This window comes from Leptosomus discolor, chromosome 1 (assembly GCF_034619465.1).
Source record: "Leptosomus discolor isolate bLepDis1 chromosome 1, bLepDis1.hap2, whole genome shotgun sequence".
Classification (NCBI taxonomy): Eukaryota; Metazoa; Chordata; class Aves; order Leptosomiformes; family Leptosomidae; genus Leptosomus; species Leptosomus discolor.
Window position 1 is genome coordinate 33,911,901 of NC_141391.1, and position 19,599 is coordinate 33,931,499.

Sequence of the window (19,599 nt, forward strand, 5' to 3'; positions counted from 1 at the left end):
ATAAATGTAGTTCTGAAATTTTCTGACGGCTTCCTCTAAGAATACCTTAAAATCTCTTAAGTGTGTTTTTGCCCTTGATATGGGCCAGGCAGATATACAACCCTTTTTTTTTTCCTCCTAAAACCCAGCCTTAGTTGTAGAACTCTGATAGTAAATCATTTTTCATTTCAAGCGAAAAACCGAGACGTAACCATCTGATCTGTAGGAACGAACTATTGTTGTTGAAACATCAGTATAAGATTTCTCGAACCAAACCAAGTGAAATAAGTCTCCTGAAAGTGGAGAAAAGAAAGAAAAAAAGGAATTGCGTAAGTACATCTGTTTACTTTTTGAACTGCACTTTAATACATTGCCTACTGTAAGGCTAATTATTCTTTTTCTGAAATTTTGTAACTCGATAAACAATGCAAAACCCCATTAAAATAGAGATTTGCCAGGGTAGTCAAAAGAAAATGTCTTAGTCCAACTCAGAGTAATGGCAGGTAACTATAGCCTACAGAACTGCTTTTCCAAAAAAAGGAAGTTTTATATGAACAGTTCCTTCCATTTTCACGAGGGGCTAAACACAATTTCAAAGCCAGAACTAACTAGAACAGAATGTATTTTTCCTTTACAAGATACACTTGAAGATTTTAACTGTCCTGAAAAATTAGAGAAGATAAAGCCTGCATTGCTGACACTAGAAACGGAGCTGTGTGCAAAGCAACACTTAAAATCCCAGCCAGTGGAGCCCTAGCCTTTTTGCATCTCTATATCCAGCAAGCCGTCAAAGGTTATAACCTCCTTGCCAATTAAAACAGACTGAATTATTAAATTATTCAAGAACTTGCTGATTAATTATTGCTTCTCAAGCACTTTTGAGCTAAAGTTGATATGCATTAACTTTCTTAGGAATATATTATTCTCTTATTTTTAGTCACACTTTTCATGCCAATTAATTCGATTAAAGCGTCTCTCTCTCTCTCTCAAAATCGAAACCTCATCAGATATTACAAGCACAAATCTAGTCTAAAAGACAGACTAAGCTTTTCTTTGAGGTCACTTATGATTTCAAGTTCTCTGAAAGAACAAAGAGAAAGTTTGGTAGTATCATCCTATCTAGTTCAAGCTGCAAAAACCTTCTCTTTCAGAATAAAACCCTTGCCTTCAAAACGCTGGGTTCTTTTCATTGCTTACTCCAAACTCAGGATAACAAACATTTTGGTTTTATATATATATAGAAATATTTTTAATATTTTATGTATTTTATATATTTATATATATTATAGTATCTATAATATTATTATATAATAAGATAGCACTAAACCATATTATTATATAAAATAATATATCTTTATTTATAATAATGAAACAAAAATATAGTTGTTATTATATTACATAACAGTATATTATATTCTTATATAAAATATTATCTAATAGCTAAACTAATTTATAACATATATTAAAATAGATTTAATTTTTTTTTTCAGTCAGAAAATATTTTTTTCAGTCAACAATTTTCCTGTCTGCTCTGCTGAAGACTCCTTACCTTCATTCATTTTTGGCAAATGACTGGAAACCCTAATTACTTGAGATATACGCCATGAACAGATGTTAACTTAATTCAGTTAGCAGATCTCAAAATATCTCTTTCTATTTTTCACACAAGTGCTTCAATTATATTGTCATCCCAGAAGCTCAAAGTTAAGTATGTGAAACAGCAAAACAAAAGTAAAAGTCCACCTGGCATTCCTCCGACTCTTCTGCAGTCACTGGAAGAATAGAAGGCTTTGCTGGTAATTTCAGTTCATATGACATTATACTCCACCTGAAAGAAACGTTGAGAGCTTTTAAGTTTCCAGATTGTTAGTTTTATCTTTTCTCCAACATATCAATGAAAAGAAAATTCATTGTCATACCACAGAAGAACTTGATAATAAAAAAATTAATTTTTAATTGTAACCCCATTGCATATGGATGAAGTAATTGAGATTAGTGGCAATAATTTGTTTTATTGCTCAGATTATTGTTAGGGATCTGAAGACGAGTCTTATTGGTGAACAAATCATGGGACATTCAATGCAGGCAACAAAGACTTTACAGCAAAACAATCACAATATAAAAGAATTTGTGCAAACTAACTGCAGAAGTCAAAGGGAAACAGGTGTGTTCCTAGAGAAAATGCTCAAAGGTAATATTAATTTTTCATCTCAACTAGGGGAGGCAGGCATGAGAACACAGCAAATGGTGAAGTATCTTCATTGACACTTTTTTTTTTTCCCCCTGGTAAAGGACAGTACTTTACGGCACAGACAGTATGAAACTGCTAACAGCAACATCCTTCAAAGCCTGCTGAAAAGAACAAGTCATCACTGCAGACGGCTTTGGGAGCAAGTCTACTGAAATTAGAGCAAAAAATGAAACTGAGCTTTTTTTCAGTACAGAAATAGGCAAACATGATTTAATCTACAAATCTTTCCAAATGCCCAGGACACCAACAATTCTTTCTAAGGATCAGTTACAAGCATTTCTCTACATACTTTGCTGTAAAATGATGAAGTAGTCTGCAGAAAAACTTAAAATAAAAAAGGACTTGTTTCCCTACTTCACTTAAAAAAAAAACCTAAAATAAAATCCCCTTTGACGTCATTCAAGTGTTTGTAACTAGAGCAAGAATAGGAACACTCATGAGAGAAAGGAACAGAGTAAGACATACTCCTCTCAAAAACAGTTACAGCTTCATTGGAACGACATGATCGTCCTCTTCTCTGACTTTTTTTAAAATAGGGATTGCTCCTTTGCTTTAAGGATGGAAACTACAAGAAACAAGAAGTGGGAAGATCTCTTGTTTTTTACTAAGGAGATGCCTCAAACAGAAATATTAGCAATGGATCAAGCCAAAGATCCAGTTAGCCCAGCATCTTATCCCCAGCTGATGCCTCAGGAAATTATATGAAGGGTGAAAGCATACGATATGAGTTCTCCCCACAGGCAAGACCAGAGAGCTCAGGTGTTTCCTAAATAAAGATGCTACCTTTAACGGTATTTAATAGCATGCATGGAGTCCATAAAACTGCCCCAAATGGTTTTGAATCTATACAATTTCTTAATGCTTACAACTTCTTTTAACAGGCAATAAACTGTCACCTTTTGTTCACCTTTGGGCAACATGCTTCCTAGTTTAGTCAGCTGCTCTCCCCTGTGACTCTTCAGTTTAAAAAGGACATTGAAAAGCTGTCCCCATTGCTATCTTGGCTTCCCTCATGATTATGACCTGCACCCTAAAAACCAAAACCACTGAACACTTAAGTCTCTAAGACAAATTTAGGCCATCAAAAACCCAAACAAATACCATTTGAATCTCATGTAAATCATGTATATGCACATTTAGGTTTACCTGTCTAACATTTTCGTGCTGGCTCGTTCTAGTTTCTCCAAAATCTGAGGAAGTTGCGTATCATCATCACAGGATCCTCCCCAACCGAGGACACGTGCCAGGTCATTTCCAGTACCAAGGGGTAACACTCCTAACTGACACTGAAACACAACACAGGAGCAAAGCTACTATTGAAAACCAGAAGAAAAAGTACACACTACTACAAATGCTTGTTATCTCAAGCAACAAATGTTAATTATTCAGCTGATGTGTAAAGCTTGTAAATCAAATGGTGCAATCCTGATACAACTTGTCCTGTTTACACCAGTGAAAATTCTCATTTAACAGTTAACTATTGAGTTTGGCCCATATACAGAGATATGACAAAGAACCAAGTCAAGGAAAAGCAAGCATACAAAATTAAATCCAGTCAGTATAGTAAAGGAAAGTAAGCGTGCACACTTGCCTGTTTGTGCAAGCTGAGCTTATCAATTTCTGACAAGACCCAACCCACGCTTCCATCGCCACCACACACAAGAATCCTGAAGTTGTCAAACTTCTGAAATAACCGCAAACTGCAGGGAAAACACACCCTGTTAGAGCCAGTCATGTCCATTAGCGAGAGAGTGTTATATTCATTAGCAACTATGACAAGAAAATACAGTACACGGCACCTTTATGGTCCTTCTCGTACTGTTCTAGGCTATGTGGATACAACCATCTACTTAATAAACCTATCTGCATCCCATCCATTGCTATATATTCCCCTTATACTGACATTTCTGATAAATAACATGCCATGTTTTACTTGAAAAAATTCCCTTGATATTGTTTTCAGGATTTTATTAATATTATTTTATTAATTTTATTAATATTTTTTAAAAATTTCTAAGCTATGTAATTGTAACTGCTCTACACTTCCCACTGCAGCCAGAATCACAAGGCACCACTGGGGATTTTTCACAAGAGGTTAAGGCACAACAACAGAATGTGCTCCACAATACGGGTGACTAACTAAATGCAAGGACCTTTGGAGGCAAGTATTACACATTAGGTGATCACAACAATGTAAGACAAATGATACAAGTATTTCATATTAGATCCTTAAAGCCATATCCTACTTTTGCTTCCTATGGCTCTTCCTCCTGTCCTCTGAATTTTAACACCTCCAGGATACAACACTTGGGCAGTACAGAAAAGGAGGAAAAGAAAGACAGAACAAGCAGAAAGGTGAGACACAGAGGAAAAGGGAATGAAATGTGAAGAAACAGCCAAGAGGTAAAAACAACAGGGATTTAAATGTAAACCAAAACAAAACAAAGAAGAATTGGAAAGTACAAACTCTTCAAATAATAAAGATGCTTATTTTTAATGCATGTTATTTTCCAGAATGTGTATAATCTCAGAACTATTTCTAAAAAGTAACATAGTAAGATCACAAATTTTTGAATCATTTATATTTTTTCTAAAGAAGATCATGTCACTTGTATATGACAGGCAGATACCTATTCAGAACAAAAGATGCAGATATTTAAGAAAAAAAATGTTGATACCAAAAGAATTTCTCCCACTCTGAGAAAAGGGAGAAATCCCCTAGAAATACACTGTCTCAAAGAATGCAACTCTGCTTTTTAGATCAACTAGAAAAAAGAAGACATCAGCACGACCTAATAGAATAACTGTTAAGGACCTCTCTTTGGAAACTGTTTGGGAGAAATATTTAAAAGTAACCAACCTGACCTATGATTACTGTGCAAAACCAAAGTGAGCCTCCTGAACCATTCTGCTCTTAGGTAGAACTGTATGAAGCAAGAGAACTTGCAAATAGACAGACATGTTTTTCAGACAGTCCTCTCTTAAAAATTGTCTCTCCAATTAAGATGAACTTCTATCTGTCATTATAATTACATGTACAAAATGTTAGTCAAAAGGGACTTAGATTAAAATTAGATTATCAGGGTTATAATGAAAAGACTATTACAACTTAAACAGTTAATATAACATGTCCATAACACAGTACTAATCATAAAAATCCACAGCTGTATTCCATTATGTTTGTATTATTTGCCCACTGTTTGAACAGAATTTTTGTCTATTTGTTTCATCTACATTTTTACCACGCAAGCAAAATTCTGCATCTTTAAGAGTATAGAAATCAGTGTTTCTGGTTGCTTTAACTGATCTTAATAGGCCATTTAACCACATTGCTACATCTGAGTGGAATTAAGTTAGGCAACAGCAAAATGTGCATGAATTTAATTTTTATGAATGTGCAAAGATGCTTGGCTTATGGCCACTACCATGCAAATTTCATCCCTATCTCTCCAACAATCAACCCTTAGATTTTGTAGAATGCCTGATGGCTTTAATTGTGCTTTTGCTCCAAATTTTGTGAGATGCTCATTTTCTTGACCATTTGCATATGTTGCACAAACCATATTTTGAATGTAGTTTTCAGATGACAAAAGTTTTAGTGTACTCGTCCATCACCCACTTCAGACTCCCCCGCTGACATTTGTGTTCAGAATTCGAAAAGATACAGAGTACATTTAGACAATAGTTTTATTGCATAGCTATTCACAACAAAGACACAGGAATACTGAATTATGCATATGAAATGGAAGAAAATCATCTGGGCAACTGTTCATAAAGGCCCTGATTCAGGAAAGCATCTAAACATTTGTAACGGTTTTGAACCTTAGCAGTTAACAGAAGTCAAAGCTAGCCAAAAAGCCACAAAATACTTGGGCTGACAGGTTTTGAATTTTCAAGTGAGTTTTTCTAAAAAGAAAATACTATCCTACAATCCCTTCACCCACTGTAATTCATCCTGAAATTTCGTTATCTCTTAGATTTCAATTAGGAAGTCACAGTAGATACTGGTTATAGAATTACAGTAACAAGGGGACAACACAACACTATACTTTGCACTAAATTCCCTTGCAGAAAGGATTGCTCAAGATTTCCAAGGTCATTACCCTAAGTGAGGTCCTCCATTCATTAAATCGAACACCTGAGCTGGATTTAACGACTGTTTGAATCGACGAAGAAACTTTACTCCCTGATTGTCTCCACTCTTTGAGTTAACAAAAACTAAAAGAGGACTGGCACAGGATGGCGGGCATGTGGCTTTCCAGAAACCTGTGAACATAGTTAGAAAGAATGAAATAAATAAGGCTTTCTAATATGAACAACACAAAAAGAAATCATGGGAAAGAGGAAGAAAGGGATGAAGGACAAAAGGAGTACATTTTATCATGCATAACGTAAATGCTCAACTGAATATTACCCCTGTAAGGAAAACAGAATTTCTCAGGATTTACCAGTTCATTTTTTCCCTTCCAGTATCTTCAGTGCCTAGATTTAGTAAAATCCTGAAGACAATAGCTTTATTGTTTTTCCACACTGAAAGAGTTCATTAACCTTTTAGAATATTTCTGAAATCTCATCTTCACAGATTATCACAAAATTAAATATATATCTCAGTTACAAGTGTTTGGTTTACAATTTTTCTTTAACTTTACTGGGTTGAACCGGATCATCCACATCTGTATGAGCTTTCTAAGCGTACTCACAGATTTTAAAAGTTACTGCACTCAGTTACTCCCAGGTGAAACTTTCCTGAGAACTTTTTTCTCAGACTGAAGTTATACTATTAATTATAATAGAATCACTGAACAACAGACCTTCAGCTGTGATCTAAAGCTTATTATGGTCAATGCAGGTCTTAACTAATTACAGCAAACATTCTGTGAAGCCCTTAGTATAAGTACTACTAATGGACACTGTTGTCACTAATATGATCAGTCCATGGAAGTAACACTTCAAAATCAGACACCACACGTATAGGTTTTGTCATTTGTTTCAGGTGATATTAAAACGGCTATGTTTTTTTCAATTACTAAAAAAGTTACTAAAGCTACAAATAAAAGATTGGCATTAAAGGATGGTAATTTAATTCCACATTATCATGATGCAGAATTTAAAATAAGGTTCAATTAATTTATTTAAATGCCAAGAAAAATAATTTCACATATGGAACAATCTTCCTAGCATGAATAATAAATAGCAGCATGATGCTCTGGTCTAAGACACAATATAGCAAGTAAATAGAGTGAATACATACAGAATAAACAATCACTTTTACTAACTTCATACAATAAAATTCATTAAATTACATTATTTGTTGGTCTACGTTTGCTATCAACACAAACTACAAAATTAAAGTAGTTTGATTTCACGATACTCCTTATTAAATCCACTCCCTGCCTTTAAGTGCAGTCTCCCGCTGCTCACACATCTTTATTCTGAGCCACCAAAGAGCATCTCTGAGTTTTGAACATTTGCTGGGTTTTTATCTGTGTGTTGCAGGATTCTTACACTGCTTATAGTTAAAAGAAAAGTAGAGAAGCTATGGAAGCAATTCCTCTCTTCAGCCTGGGTAAAGTGGTTGTTGGATCTGAGCTGTTCAGCTAGCTTACCTCTGCATAAAACAAAGTTATCCAAAATTAGAGAACTCACAGAATGAGTGATGCATGCCAGGCAGGCATCAGCCCACTTCATCTGAGGATCCTGGTCATTCACTTCAAAAGTTTCCAAGGGTCATAAATAAAACAACAGGAGAAAATTTCTAGTGGGGGAGCTTTCAAAAACATTTTTTTTTAATCACATCAGTTAAATAATCCTGTAGAAAGTTACAGGGAAAATTATACTTTTCTCTAAATTTGAAGACTGAATTCACCTGCTCAGCAGAATAATTTTAGCCTTGTTTAGTTACACAGATCTCACTAGGCATTGCAAGTCCAGAGCTACCACTGAACACACTACAATACTACGTACCATCAGAGTCTATACTGTTTAGTGCTGTTGGCGGTATGATCGATACCTTACATTGGCCAAGTGGACACTTACGAGGATACAGATCTTTACAGGCAGTGTGAACCTACAAAAGAAAGAAAAAATTATTTCCCTACAGTGAAAGTGTAATTAATACAGTATCTATGAACAAAAATGCACTAATATGTAACATTTAAGTGTAGAGGGAAGAGGAGTGAGACTGGAGAAAAAGCGTGGGTGTTCAACCACAAAGGCTTGTTACTCGTTCCACAAAATGTAAGTTTGGAGTACTTCATCTTCAACTACCCCTACAGCAGATATGAATCGTCCTTTCAAGGGAATCGCTTACCTCCATCCACGAGCAAGTGAGGACCAAGTTGCCAGCAGCCAGCATCTGTGCTGGGGGCTGCAGGAACACATAGCTCTGTACATGCCTGGTCCACCTGGCTGTTCTGAAAAATGTATCTGCACTAAAGCTTGCACACCTGCCAAGCCAGACCAACCTGCCAAAGGTGGGTCCCATAAAACTACGAATTGCAGAGGCTTCTTCCATAGTTATTGGAATAACAGGCGCATCAGAAGGTGCCACACTTCACCTCCATTTCAAATCATCTCTGGAGATGACAATTATTTCCCACTGCCTACACACAAAGCCTCAGACATCTACACAGAGAAAGCTTCAACAAGCAAAAAACTGCTGACTTTCCACTTCTATAGGAAACCCATCTTTTTAGGCAAGTTAAAAGACTTAAGAGAAAACTCTATTTTGGGAAAACAGCAATACCACATTAAAGAATTTCAAATCAGCAATCTATAGAGTGTCCTGAAAAAGAGAATGTCAAGATTATGCAGCTCTAAAAATATTACTACATCAATATTAATATTACTAATATTATTAAAATATTATTACAGCAATATCTACAATAAAAGAGACAAGAAAGTAACATATGATTATCAGGCATAGGGAACAGGCAGTTCCCTATTCCCGTTATCAGTTAGGAGAAGGCAGAGAAAATATATAGGATGACAACACCTATTAAAGAAAAGCTGCATCTGTGGGCACATTAAAAATTAACTGAAGCAACTAAAACAGTCATGAGAAATTATGAGTGTTAGAGAGACCTGAGTTTGCACAAGCTGCCTGCTCCCACTTAATCCAAAAGCACAGTTACAAAATGACAAAATAAAGTGAGCAATAAAGCTGGCAAAATCCCAGCTGCTTGGACGCGGTTCATTGCACCTACCATAGCTTTACACCAAAGGCACTTCCAATCTTGCAGGCGTAAAACACTGCCACAAGTCTTGTCGCAGACTGCGCATTTGGCACTGACGGGCAGATTACCCTCTAACCACTGGTGAGGCATAGCTATCTGTGAAGAAGCAGTCATAGAAGTTAAATACTCAGAAAGTGGAGGCTTTTGTTTCTCAAATATAGGTGGATTTGCACTATTTCCCACCGCTCTACCCTATCATCAAAGAAGCAGGTATGGCTGACCAGGATAAGTGCCACTGATGCTTGCAAGGCAACAGCTATGAATGTGGACTACAGTGGTGTTTCACATGCTAGGCAGAAAATCTGACAGCTGAAGAAGGGAGACACGCCTCATTCAACTATTCATGGTACTATGGTAGCAAATAACCACACAAAAATGGGGCAGTTAAATCTAGAGACTCAGTAATACAAGTAAGCACCCATTCACTTCACGTTGACTGCACGACACAAACCAATGAAAATAACTAATATTCAGAAGAATAGGCAGGACAGCAGAATACCTCTATGGCTTTACGTACCCCCTCACCATGGCTGGTAAGTCACACTTCTATAAAGTAGTCCCTAAATGCAGTGCAGAGCTTTACTTGGTGCACTCTTTGTCCCACTAATACTGTTAGCAACTCAGGACACTCATAGGTGTGCAACTTAGTACTAACCTTCTAGGAAGAAGTTTCATGCTAGTGGCATATACATAGCTGTGTTTGTAAAAATAACCCATCTATCACAATAAACCTCTGAAAAGCTTTTGTCATTTCTCCTGCTAATTTTAAAATTCCTGCTTTCATCAGTAAAAAACCCCACACACGTCAGTGAATTCCAAACAGGCCTCCTGGGGAACAGCTGTCGTAAGGAGGACACAAAATAGATTGCCAAAACAGCATGGTGACACTATAAAATACCACCTTTGCTTAAGAGCAGTAGGAACTTCTGGAGCAATTCTCCAGCTTCAGAGTTTCTCTGCAGGTGGCCTTTAAAATCTTGTAACACGGCTGCAATCTAGTGCCCACAGATACTAAACTTGTCTTGTGAGACAGGAATATAACTTTTGTTCCAAATACCACATTAATCTTTGAAAAGTGCTCAGGAATATAGCTACCTACCATTAACTTCAATGGGTCACATGGCAACATTTCTATGCTTAGCCTTTCTTTTTTTTTTCCCCATAAAGAAGAAACAGCTTTGGAAAATACTGCAAATATGAATAGTACTTACACCATCTTCATCTTCAATGATGTCTTTTCCAATCGAGGCTAACGTAGTCCATTTGCAGTTATTTGTTGCTCGGACAGCACATCTTTTATGTGCTTTAAACTTACACACTGGAAGGCACACATAAACATATATACTATGTTATTTGCTGTATTTCACTGATACATGCCTTTAAAAAAATTAAACATGGGTATTCTGTACATGTCACTTAAGAGTTGCACATGTGACACAATCCAACTAACAGAAAATTCAGTTCATAATCACGTCAGCTTTAACTCTCTAAACTGGGTTTAATGCTTAGCTGTGGCTGATGTCAAGTGTGTCCTCAAATCCACATTGGTCCCCATTTTTTCAGGTGCAATGCAAGGTACTAAGGAACAACCATATCTGTAGCTGTATTTTTGCCTTTTCTATTCCTCCAGTGACACAACTCACCAGATACCTGGTTTAAATTTGCAAGAGGTGATGGGAGAGTTTCACAGAAGTATTTTGCTCTCTTTCTTTGCTTGAAGAATCCCTTTTGAGTACCATACTATGCCTGTTTTCCCAGAAGCTGAGAAATATATCAGTGGTGATATATTTATTCAGGATACTGGTGGTTACAATATTTTCCAAGAGGTCACATTCAGTGAGGAAGAGCCTGATTTCTTGCTGGATTGTTTATTAAAAATCTACTAATCAGAACACTCAGCACAAGTGTGTAGTACAGGGAGACATTCTGACAATCTGATAACTATTTGTATTTTGTTAAACTCAAATAATATGACTAGTTAATGATATCATATTAGGCCAAACAGACTGACGCACCCAACTGTGGGTATTTCTGTTACTGGAAGTGCATGACATCATTCTGTTTAGAGTGCATTATATAAATTATTTTGGCAAAAGTCATTAAAGGTTTATGAGAACTAGCCAGCAGACCAGAAGTAGTAGTCTCTTTTCACACAAATACTTGACAGGAAGCTTGTCCACCATTAAAAAACATTAAGCGATGGTACAAAAGGTCTTGTGAATCATAAATTCCTCATTTTAATTTCACTGATCCACTGCCAGATCAATTTAAAAACTGAATTGAGACTATGTAAGCAACATCCGAGTATGAAAGCAATCCTCATTGTTCTGAGAGATGCGTGAAAGTATGTGCTAAGCTCAAAAAAGGAGAAGGAAACAGAAAAAGGAGTTTTGTTGCTTTTACAGTATCTCCCCTTGTCATTTTGAAAAGCACCATTCATAAACTCAAAGCGTGCAAATATCCCATATTCCTCAGCTAACAGGGTAGTCTCGCATTTTCAAGTGATGGGCCTTGAGCAGTTTTGCCACTTGAATGTTATGAAGAAGACACACCACTCATAAATGACATGCATTTGTCTTTGCCACAGAGACCAAAATACAACAAATCAAGGATGAAGGGCAACAGGAAATTCCAAATTCCAAAGGTATAAAAAAATAAGGGAATTTTCAAATCCTATTGACCTATGATTCAACTAGATCTCAGGACCCTGAATTCAACCTCTGCTCTCCTAGCAAGGCAAGGACAAATTCAAACTCAAGATCTGAAGAGCTACAGCAAGCCACATCACAGATGGCAAGTGACAGCTAACGTCTGCATTGTGGGTACAGTATATAACTTACCAAATCTCAGATCAGACTTTCTGTAGGTCACCCCCCTGCAACCCCAATATCATCAATCAACAATTCATGTTACTCTGAGCATTAAACATTATCAAAAACAATGGCCTTAAGACACAGATGTAAATTTTGAGCAAAATACATAGCAGTACAGAAAAGACAGGTATAGAAAGGAAAACTTTAAATCAAATTTCAACCTTAGTTACCACTACCCCCTAATTTCTTTTGTCTCAGATGACACTGCATCCCATTCATGAATCAATCTGATATCTGAAGTCTTTTGGAAATGCAGACAAACTACTAGACATCAATTGCTCTTACTTCATCAGTGAAAGTTGAAAGATGAGAAAAGGCAAAATTTAGCCAGACCAAATCTAGAATATTCATAGAATATTATTTTAAATTTTAATTTCCTGAGTAAATGTTTCTAGCTGGAATATGAAGCAGGTCTTTCAGAAAGCCAACCAAGAGAATCACTTAATTAGCAAACAGTTGTCACAGTGGTACCAACATCTGCTGTCAGACACAGTGATTAAATCTAGAGCTATTATTATCTACAGTGAAGAAAAGTCAACATTACTGAATGTGATCATAGGATCTCCTGCACTGAAAATACACAGCTTTGTTACAGAACACTTCTGTCTCAAGGCCTTTCATTCTAACCACCCATCAATTAATTCATCTACATTGGCAGGACACTCAATATTTTCTTCCCCAAACTTACCTACCACCTATTTTATGATGAGTTTTCACTTCTGTGTTCTTCAAAGAAGAACTGTCTCAGACTGTTTTTTTCCAACTTCAAAGGCCAAAGCCAAAGTTTTGAAACTGATCTGAAGACCCCTGAGCTGGTATCTATAGATTAAGTTGTCAAGATGGAAGGATTTGTCTTCAGGTATTCCCAGAAACCTGCTGCTTTGTTTGCAAGAACACTATCATACGACGGATGGACAAGCCACAGTGAAAATGGCGTGATTCACGTGAAGAGAGCAACCTAACTTCACTCCAATTGGAAGCTTATGCATACATTATAAGTAAATATAAAAGGATAAAATTCAGCAGTTTCTTGGAAGTTTTTACTATTTTCACCCAAACAAATAACTCTTTGAGCTAATTTAATATTACAAACAGAGTGTTAAAAGAATACTCATATTACCAAGTCAAGAACTAGAAAGTTACCCCTGCAACTTAACTTTGCAATATAACTTTGCAATATAGCTTCCATATGCAGGAGTAAAGTCTCCAGTTACATGATCATACACTTTTTGAGAATAAGACCCTCATTCATTTCACGCAATGGATGGTTCTTGGTAAGTATGCAGCTGTGCCATACTCTGGTTCATAATAATTTTCAACACGTATTTGCCTTATTTACCAAAAGCTAACAAAATACTGCTTTTTAGACATTATTAATTTAGACAGTATTAATGTCTTCCTGGCCTTTAAATATTATTATTATTGTTGTCGTTGTTGTTATTATTATTATTATTATTTTATTATCATTATTATTATGATGATGCTCAGTACTACTACAATTAAGAACATTTTTTTCAATACTGTGTATCTTCAAAGGATCAGTGGCTTCAGAACAACTTCAACTGATTTTTGCGGTTATAGAAAATTCGGCATTTCTGTGATACAGATCCCAGATTATAAACAACATACAACTACTGATTTGATCAAAAATCTTATTTAAGTGATTTCCCTTTACAGAGAGGCATAGTGTGACACAAAATCACAGAACCCAGTTGTCTATTACTCCATTCTTTAACAAAGAACATCCCTTCTCTTCCTGACCTCTTCATTCACTATCCATTCTCCAGCCTGTGCAGAAAATGTGGCAAAAATTCTGGAGACAATGATTGCCCAAGTAGTGCATATACAATACCCTGTGCAGTAGGTAAGAAGAATGAGGGTTTGTGGGCAAAAAAACACCCAATTATAATTAAAAAAGACAAAGTGCACAAAATGCATTTGCAGAGGCAATTTAATCCCAGTATTTTCTTGCTTGACTTTATGATCCTAAAGTGTTCCTTCAATATTGTCTGTGCAATTCATCACAGGAGAAAGCATCTAATTTAACTGCAATCTCCACCTTATTAGGTATATTTGATAATCAAGATTCAGTCATGATAATGAAAACACTACATGAAGAAATACATCTTTGAGAATAATCACAAAGGCAGCATTCCACTAGCAGTGACTTGGATAGAAATGCAGTATTAATACAGAGTAATTGAGGCTAGAGAGCTTTGAAAGTGTTTCTATAGATAATGATCTGTAGTTCTTTAGGTTTTTTTGCCTAAATACTCCATGTATCCCCGTGTTTACCTGACAACTTCCTAGGCTTAGACTCTTGAGAATACAGCAAGCTAAACTCTGAGTAAGAGAAACATTGAGGAGCATAAACAAAAGCCTTACTTGATTCAGTTAGTTTGGAGTAATGTCCAAAGCAAGGCAAAAAACCTATTACTTGTCTCTCCTAGTAAGGACTGCAGACAAATGTTGCAGAGATCAGTCCTCTAGAGCTAGCTAGAGCAACACAACACATAGACATTTGAAAAGCAGATTATCTTTCGAGAAGACATAAAAGAAGAAACTAGTAGAAGGAACAGCATTGCATCTCAAAGGAGTGTATGATTAAATTTTGTAAAAGTCAATTTTTCTGGAGCAGTAGAAAGAATGAAGCCTGGTTTGATATGAATTTACATCTTCAGTTTGATAGACATATCAATTCTTTGACTTCTAAAAAGATATCAGTTCACATTACAGTCTTTTCCCTAGCAAGGTATTAACATACCCTCTTTTCCTACACTGGCTTCCACAAAACTTACAGAAGTTTCTTCAGGGTGGCCTGCAATTAATTTGGTCAACCTTTGCCAAAGGCTACCAGAAGGCAAGATGCCCTGGAAAAAGAAGGCACCCATCTGATCTCCAAAAGAAATGAGGCTTGTTGTGTGGTCAAGCTGAAAAAAAAACCATTGTGTAGTGCCGCTGGAGACCACAAGGTCCAAGAGAACAAAATATTACAGGACTGACCTTCTAAAGTACTGTAAGCTGCAAAATATCAGCAATGAGATTTATTTTTATTTTTACCTATAGTTAACAGTCAAGAATCAGACCACAAAGAGTGCAAAGACTCTAAGCTACTTTCAAGATAATTTGGTGTGACAATAACCCAAACCACTGAGAGAAGGAGAAAAGCTGCAATATCTCTTGTGAAGAAGCCTCTCATGCTTCTTGATACAAGATATAATAGAGTAGCCTGGGATCAATGACCACACAAACAATTGAATTCAGTATAGATATAAATGGATTCCCAGTGTAAAGCAGTGCTGGAAGTTTAAGACGCCAGGCATGAATATTTAAACAGTTTTTTTAAAGCTATAATGAGACAAAGTAGCACAGAACACGTCTGGGGAATCTTAAGACTCCATACTTCCTACATCGTCTCCTCAAACAGTGTCTATTGCTAACACAGGGTAAGCCAAAAAATAGATGGTGAAATGCATTAGCAGCGTACATTGCAGAAGCAAGTAAATATGAACTCGGTCACGTAAGAATTTCAGAGAAAGAACTACTACAAAACCAAAATACACTTCTTAGATGAAGAAATTAAGGATGGTTAACATGGGTTTTTACAGGTATACAGAAACAGGGACAAAATATGAGTATTCCAGTAAAAAAGTCAACTGTCAAAAGCTTCAGATTAGATGCATAATTAAAGTTCTCCTTTTTAAAAAAAAAAAAAACAACTTGGAAAAAAATAAAGGAAAATAGGTGTGAACTAGTAGTTAAGAAGAAGAGGTAAACTTATAAAAGAATATCATAGTATGTATGTATCAGCCAATCCAGGTCATACAAGTTTGTGAAACTGTGGACTGGTGAAAGCAAATCCAAACTACCTTCAGAAGCCATTTGTAAAAACTTCTGAAAGATCAACTGGCATCAGAAATATGGATAAATGTAGCAATAGTTTGTAATAAGTTATGCAGAAACGTGACAAAGTCTAAATCTGGAAATGAAGGAAACTTCCTTAATGTAAAGTCAACACCAACACCTTGGAAATTAAAACCATACTTAGAAGCAAAATAAGACACTGAAAAAACAGATAACAACTACAACCATCAACATTGTTAATCTTACAAGAATAATTCTTACTAAACAGCCTTTTACAATAGCTATAATATTAACTTACGAAAGGATAAATTCTTTATGAAAGCAAAGCAGTCTTTCCTTTGCCTGAGCAAGCATAACTGTATTTGTACACAAAGGCAATACAACTGCATTTCAGTTAAGCACATGATACTTCCATCTGCCAATATCAGACATTGAAAAGACCATAATTGCCTTAAAACTGTCCAAACGACACATACGCAGTGGAAAGCATACACCACAGAAGCTGGAAGTAACTATGCTACTTCTAATTTCTATGAAACAGGTTCATCCCGTTCCTTGGCAACTGCACCATTAACTACATTAAAAGCATGGACAATTCAGGACAGTGGGTTAATGTTTCCTTTGTAAGATTTCCTTTAATACACATTATTATACTCAGACCTCAAGTATTATAACAGCATCAACAACAGAAATGCATTTGCAGTTGGGTAACATGCATCCAAAAAATCAAGTTTTGAATGTTAGAACTGTAACTCTTTTCTGGACAGTTAGCTGGTTTGGTAATTAAATATCTCTACATTTCATATATATCATAAGGTCACATGGATGCTTTATTTTCTGCCGGATTCTAACATAAGCAAGTTTGTCACCACTTTTTGACAGAAGTTGCAACAGAAAATATAGGAGCTGTTTCAAGTTTATTATAAATACATATTACATATATTTTATATATATAATAAATATAATTTCTCCAGATAAGCTTAATGCTGAAGTTTTAGCTACATCTCCTTTTTCTTTGTGCTGGATTTCATCTGTTGAGCCATCAAAACGTGAAGGCATGTACATCTCTACCCTCTCACTGCATGAGAGAATTTTTAAAGCAATAAATCTGTCCTCATCTGTCCCGCCTGTACTGCAGGATCAGGCAGCAGCAACAGAGCAAAGAATTGGAGGGGAAGAGGTCACAGCGCTGAACAAAGTGTTAAATTTTTTTATAGATTTTGGGCAGAAACTACCATTATGATTTTTTTCCTGAGGAATGTTGGTTCTGCAAACCAGTAACACAATTTTGTTTCACATTTTTGACAGGAAAATCAAATAAATCCTATCTTCTGGCAAACTGTCCAAACTGGTTGCTGCAGCAGAAGGAACCATTTTATTGGGATGACTTAGAAAAAGACACCTGGAGCACAAAGAAGGCAAGCCAAATGATTAGCAGTCCCTCTGCCTGAAAGTAAGTCACTCTAGTGAACAGATTTTTCCCTTCAGGCTTTTTTCTTACTCATTATTCTCAGAATCATTACTCAACTTAAACTTTCAGCCATCTGTCAACACACGCGGCATTATAAACAGAGGGAAGAAAGCGTTTATTTTACCTTCACAAGACAGGCCGTGAGAAGTGACTCCAGAGAGGCTCTCTCTACACACGTTACAGAAGGTAGGTCGGGCATGGGAGCAGGCGTACCAGTTATGCATCCCTGAGAAATGTTCCACATTAAACTGTGCGGTCTAGTAAAGGAGAAGTTAAGACAAATTTGCAAGTACAGAACACAGCTACGGTGACTGAAATTACCTACGGTTCCACATTATAGGGGATGACAATGCAATGTTCACCAAAAGTATTTTCCAAAAGGTATTTAGCCAGCTGTCCTTCCAAACTTTGAAACAAAAGTGTGATAATAAGCTCTCATTTTGCTAGTAAAGGTCTTAACATTAAGCTTCACTCTGACATTAGACACACTTTTCACACTAAGGAGGGTGAATACCCCAGTTCTGTGTCCTGTAGCTTGATTTGTTGAGCTAGAACAGGTTGCACCAAGAGGGATGTCAACTTACCTCATAGTGTTCCCTGGACTGAACTGACTTCAAAGAGCTTATCCAGTCCTCCATTTCTTTTCTGTTCTCAGCACACAATATTAGCCTCCTAAATGGAGTTATTATCTGAAAAAGATTACACATTCTGATTAATCCAGATAGCGAAAATCATGATAAGACTATAATATTTAACGTACTCTTTCCTACGTGATGATGCAAAAGGAAGACATGCCCTAGATCACAAGATATTGAATGCTTAAAAATATTTTCTTTAATACACTACCACAATGAAGGAGTTTGCTTTTCCTTTTTCAGTTCCCAAGATTCAAATCAGCTTCGGTATAGGTCTTTACAATCTATACTGATCATTCTTCCTCCTCAGCTCTTTGGCTATGCACTGAGATTTAACTACCCAAATGGCAGGCACTGAAACTGCTAAAACAACCCCTCTGGAAATTACTAATTGACTAACATTACAATCCTGTTTCATAACAGCATTATAGCAACTGGAAGGTCCATTCCAGCTGCTAGGGACAAAAACTTATCAAAATCAAAAGCCTGGAAGCCTTAAACAAAACCAAAAGCTTTCACTGTATTTCTCTATTGTGTATATTGGTATTAAGTTTACACAAATTTAAACACACACAAATTTGAAACAGAACTCTCTATATAAAACTCAGTATAAGAACACATACAAATCTTTATAAAAAGACACAGAGAACAACAGCAAACAGCCAAAATCATATCCTACTAGGACGGTTGAATGAATTCCTGGAATAAGTTGACGCTGGGGAGTTTTCAGTGATCTGGAGTTGGATTCTAGATATCTGAAAATACTGTACCTAGGAGGTTCAGAGTATAGGCTGTTTTCCCCCCTCCCTCACCAGTAGAAAAATAATTAAAATAACACGAAGGCACCAGAAACTATCAGCTAACTCCCACTGAAATTATTTTGAGCACTGCACTAAAATAGACAAAGCAGTTACTTACATAGCAAAGAATTTAAAACAAAATAAGTATATGAAAATAAAAGAAAGTTATTTCTTTTGTTGTAGGAAGTCTGAAAAATAAAATTAAATCCTTTATCAGTCTTATGCATAAATCTATTGCATAGTATGAACAACTCACACTTGCAAATTACTTCAGTAAAACAAAGAAAGGACCACCAAAAAATGATAGTTCTGAGTATTGTTTTAAATGCTACAGGCTAGATATTATAACATTTGCACAATATTAGTAAACACTTATGTACAGCTGCATTTACTTACCCAATCTCTGCCGTAAATAGTCTCTAGCCTTGATTTGTACTATCCACTTCTTCATTAAACTGAGCTGCACTTTAACATATCTCAGAGGCAACGTA

General features: G+C 36.1%; 1 protein-coding gene across 3 annotated transcripts in view; it reads right to left on the reverse strand.

Moving 5' to 3' along the window:
* Positions 1-19,599, reverse strand: part of DGKH (diacylglycerol kinase eta) — a 161,503-nt gene that overhangs the window by 35,397 nt on the left and 106,507 nt on the right. For 2 of the 3 annotated variants that reach the window (XM_086481975.1, XM_086481976.1), the window contains exons 5-13: positions 18,258-18,362; positions 17,798-17,930; positions 10,677-10,783; positions 9,436-9,561; positions 8,195-8,297; positions 6,334-6,496; positions 3,822-3,930; positions 3,377-3,516; positions 1,723-1,807 (exon numbers count right to left, since the gene is read on the reverse strand). In XM_086481975.1, coding sequence (XP_086338101.1) covers positions 1,723-1,807; positions 3,377-3,516; positions 3,822-3,930; positions 6,334-6,496; positions 8,195-8,297; positions 9,436-9,561; positions 10,677-10,783; positions 17,798-17,930; positions 18,258-18,362 — 1,071 coding nt within the window. Of the gene's footprint in view, positions 1-1,722; positions 1,808-3,376; positions 3,517-3,821; positions 3,931-6,333; positions 6,497-8,194; positions 8,298-9,435; positions 9,562-10,676; positions 10,784-17,797; positions 17,931-18,257; positions 18,363-19,599 lie in introns of those variants that run through there. The other variant, XM_086481977.1, reaches the window with a different exon arrangement.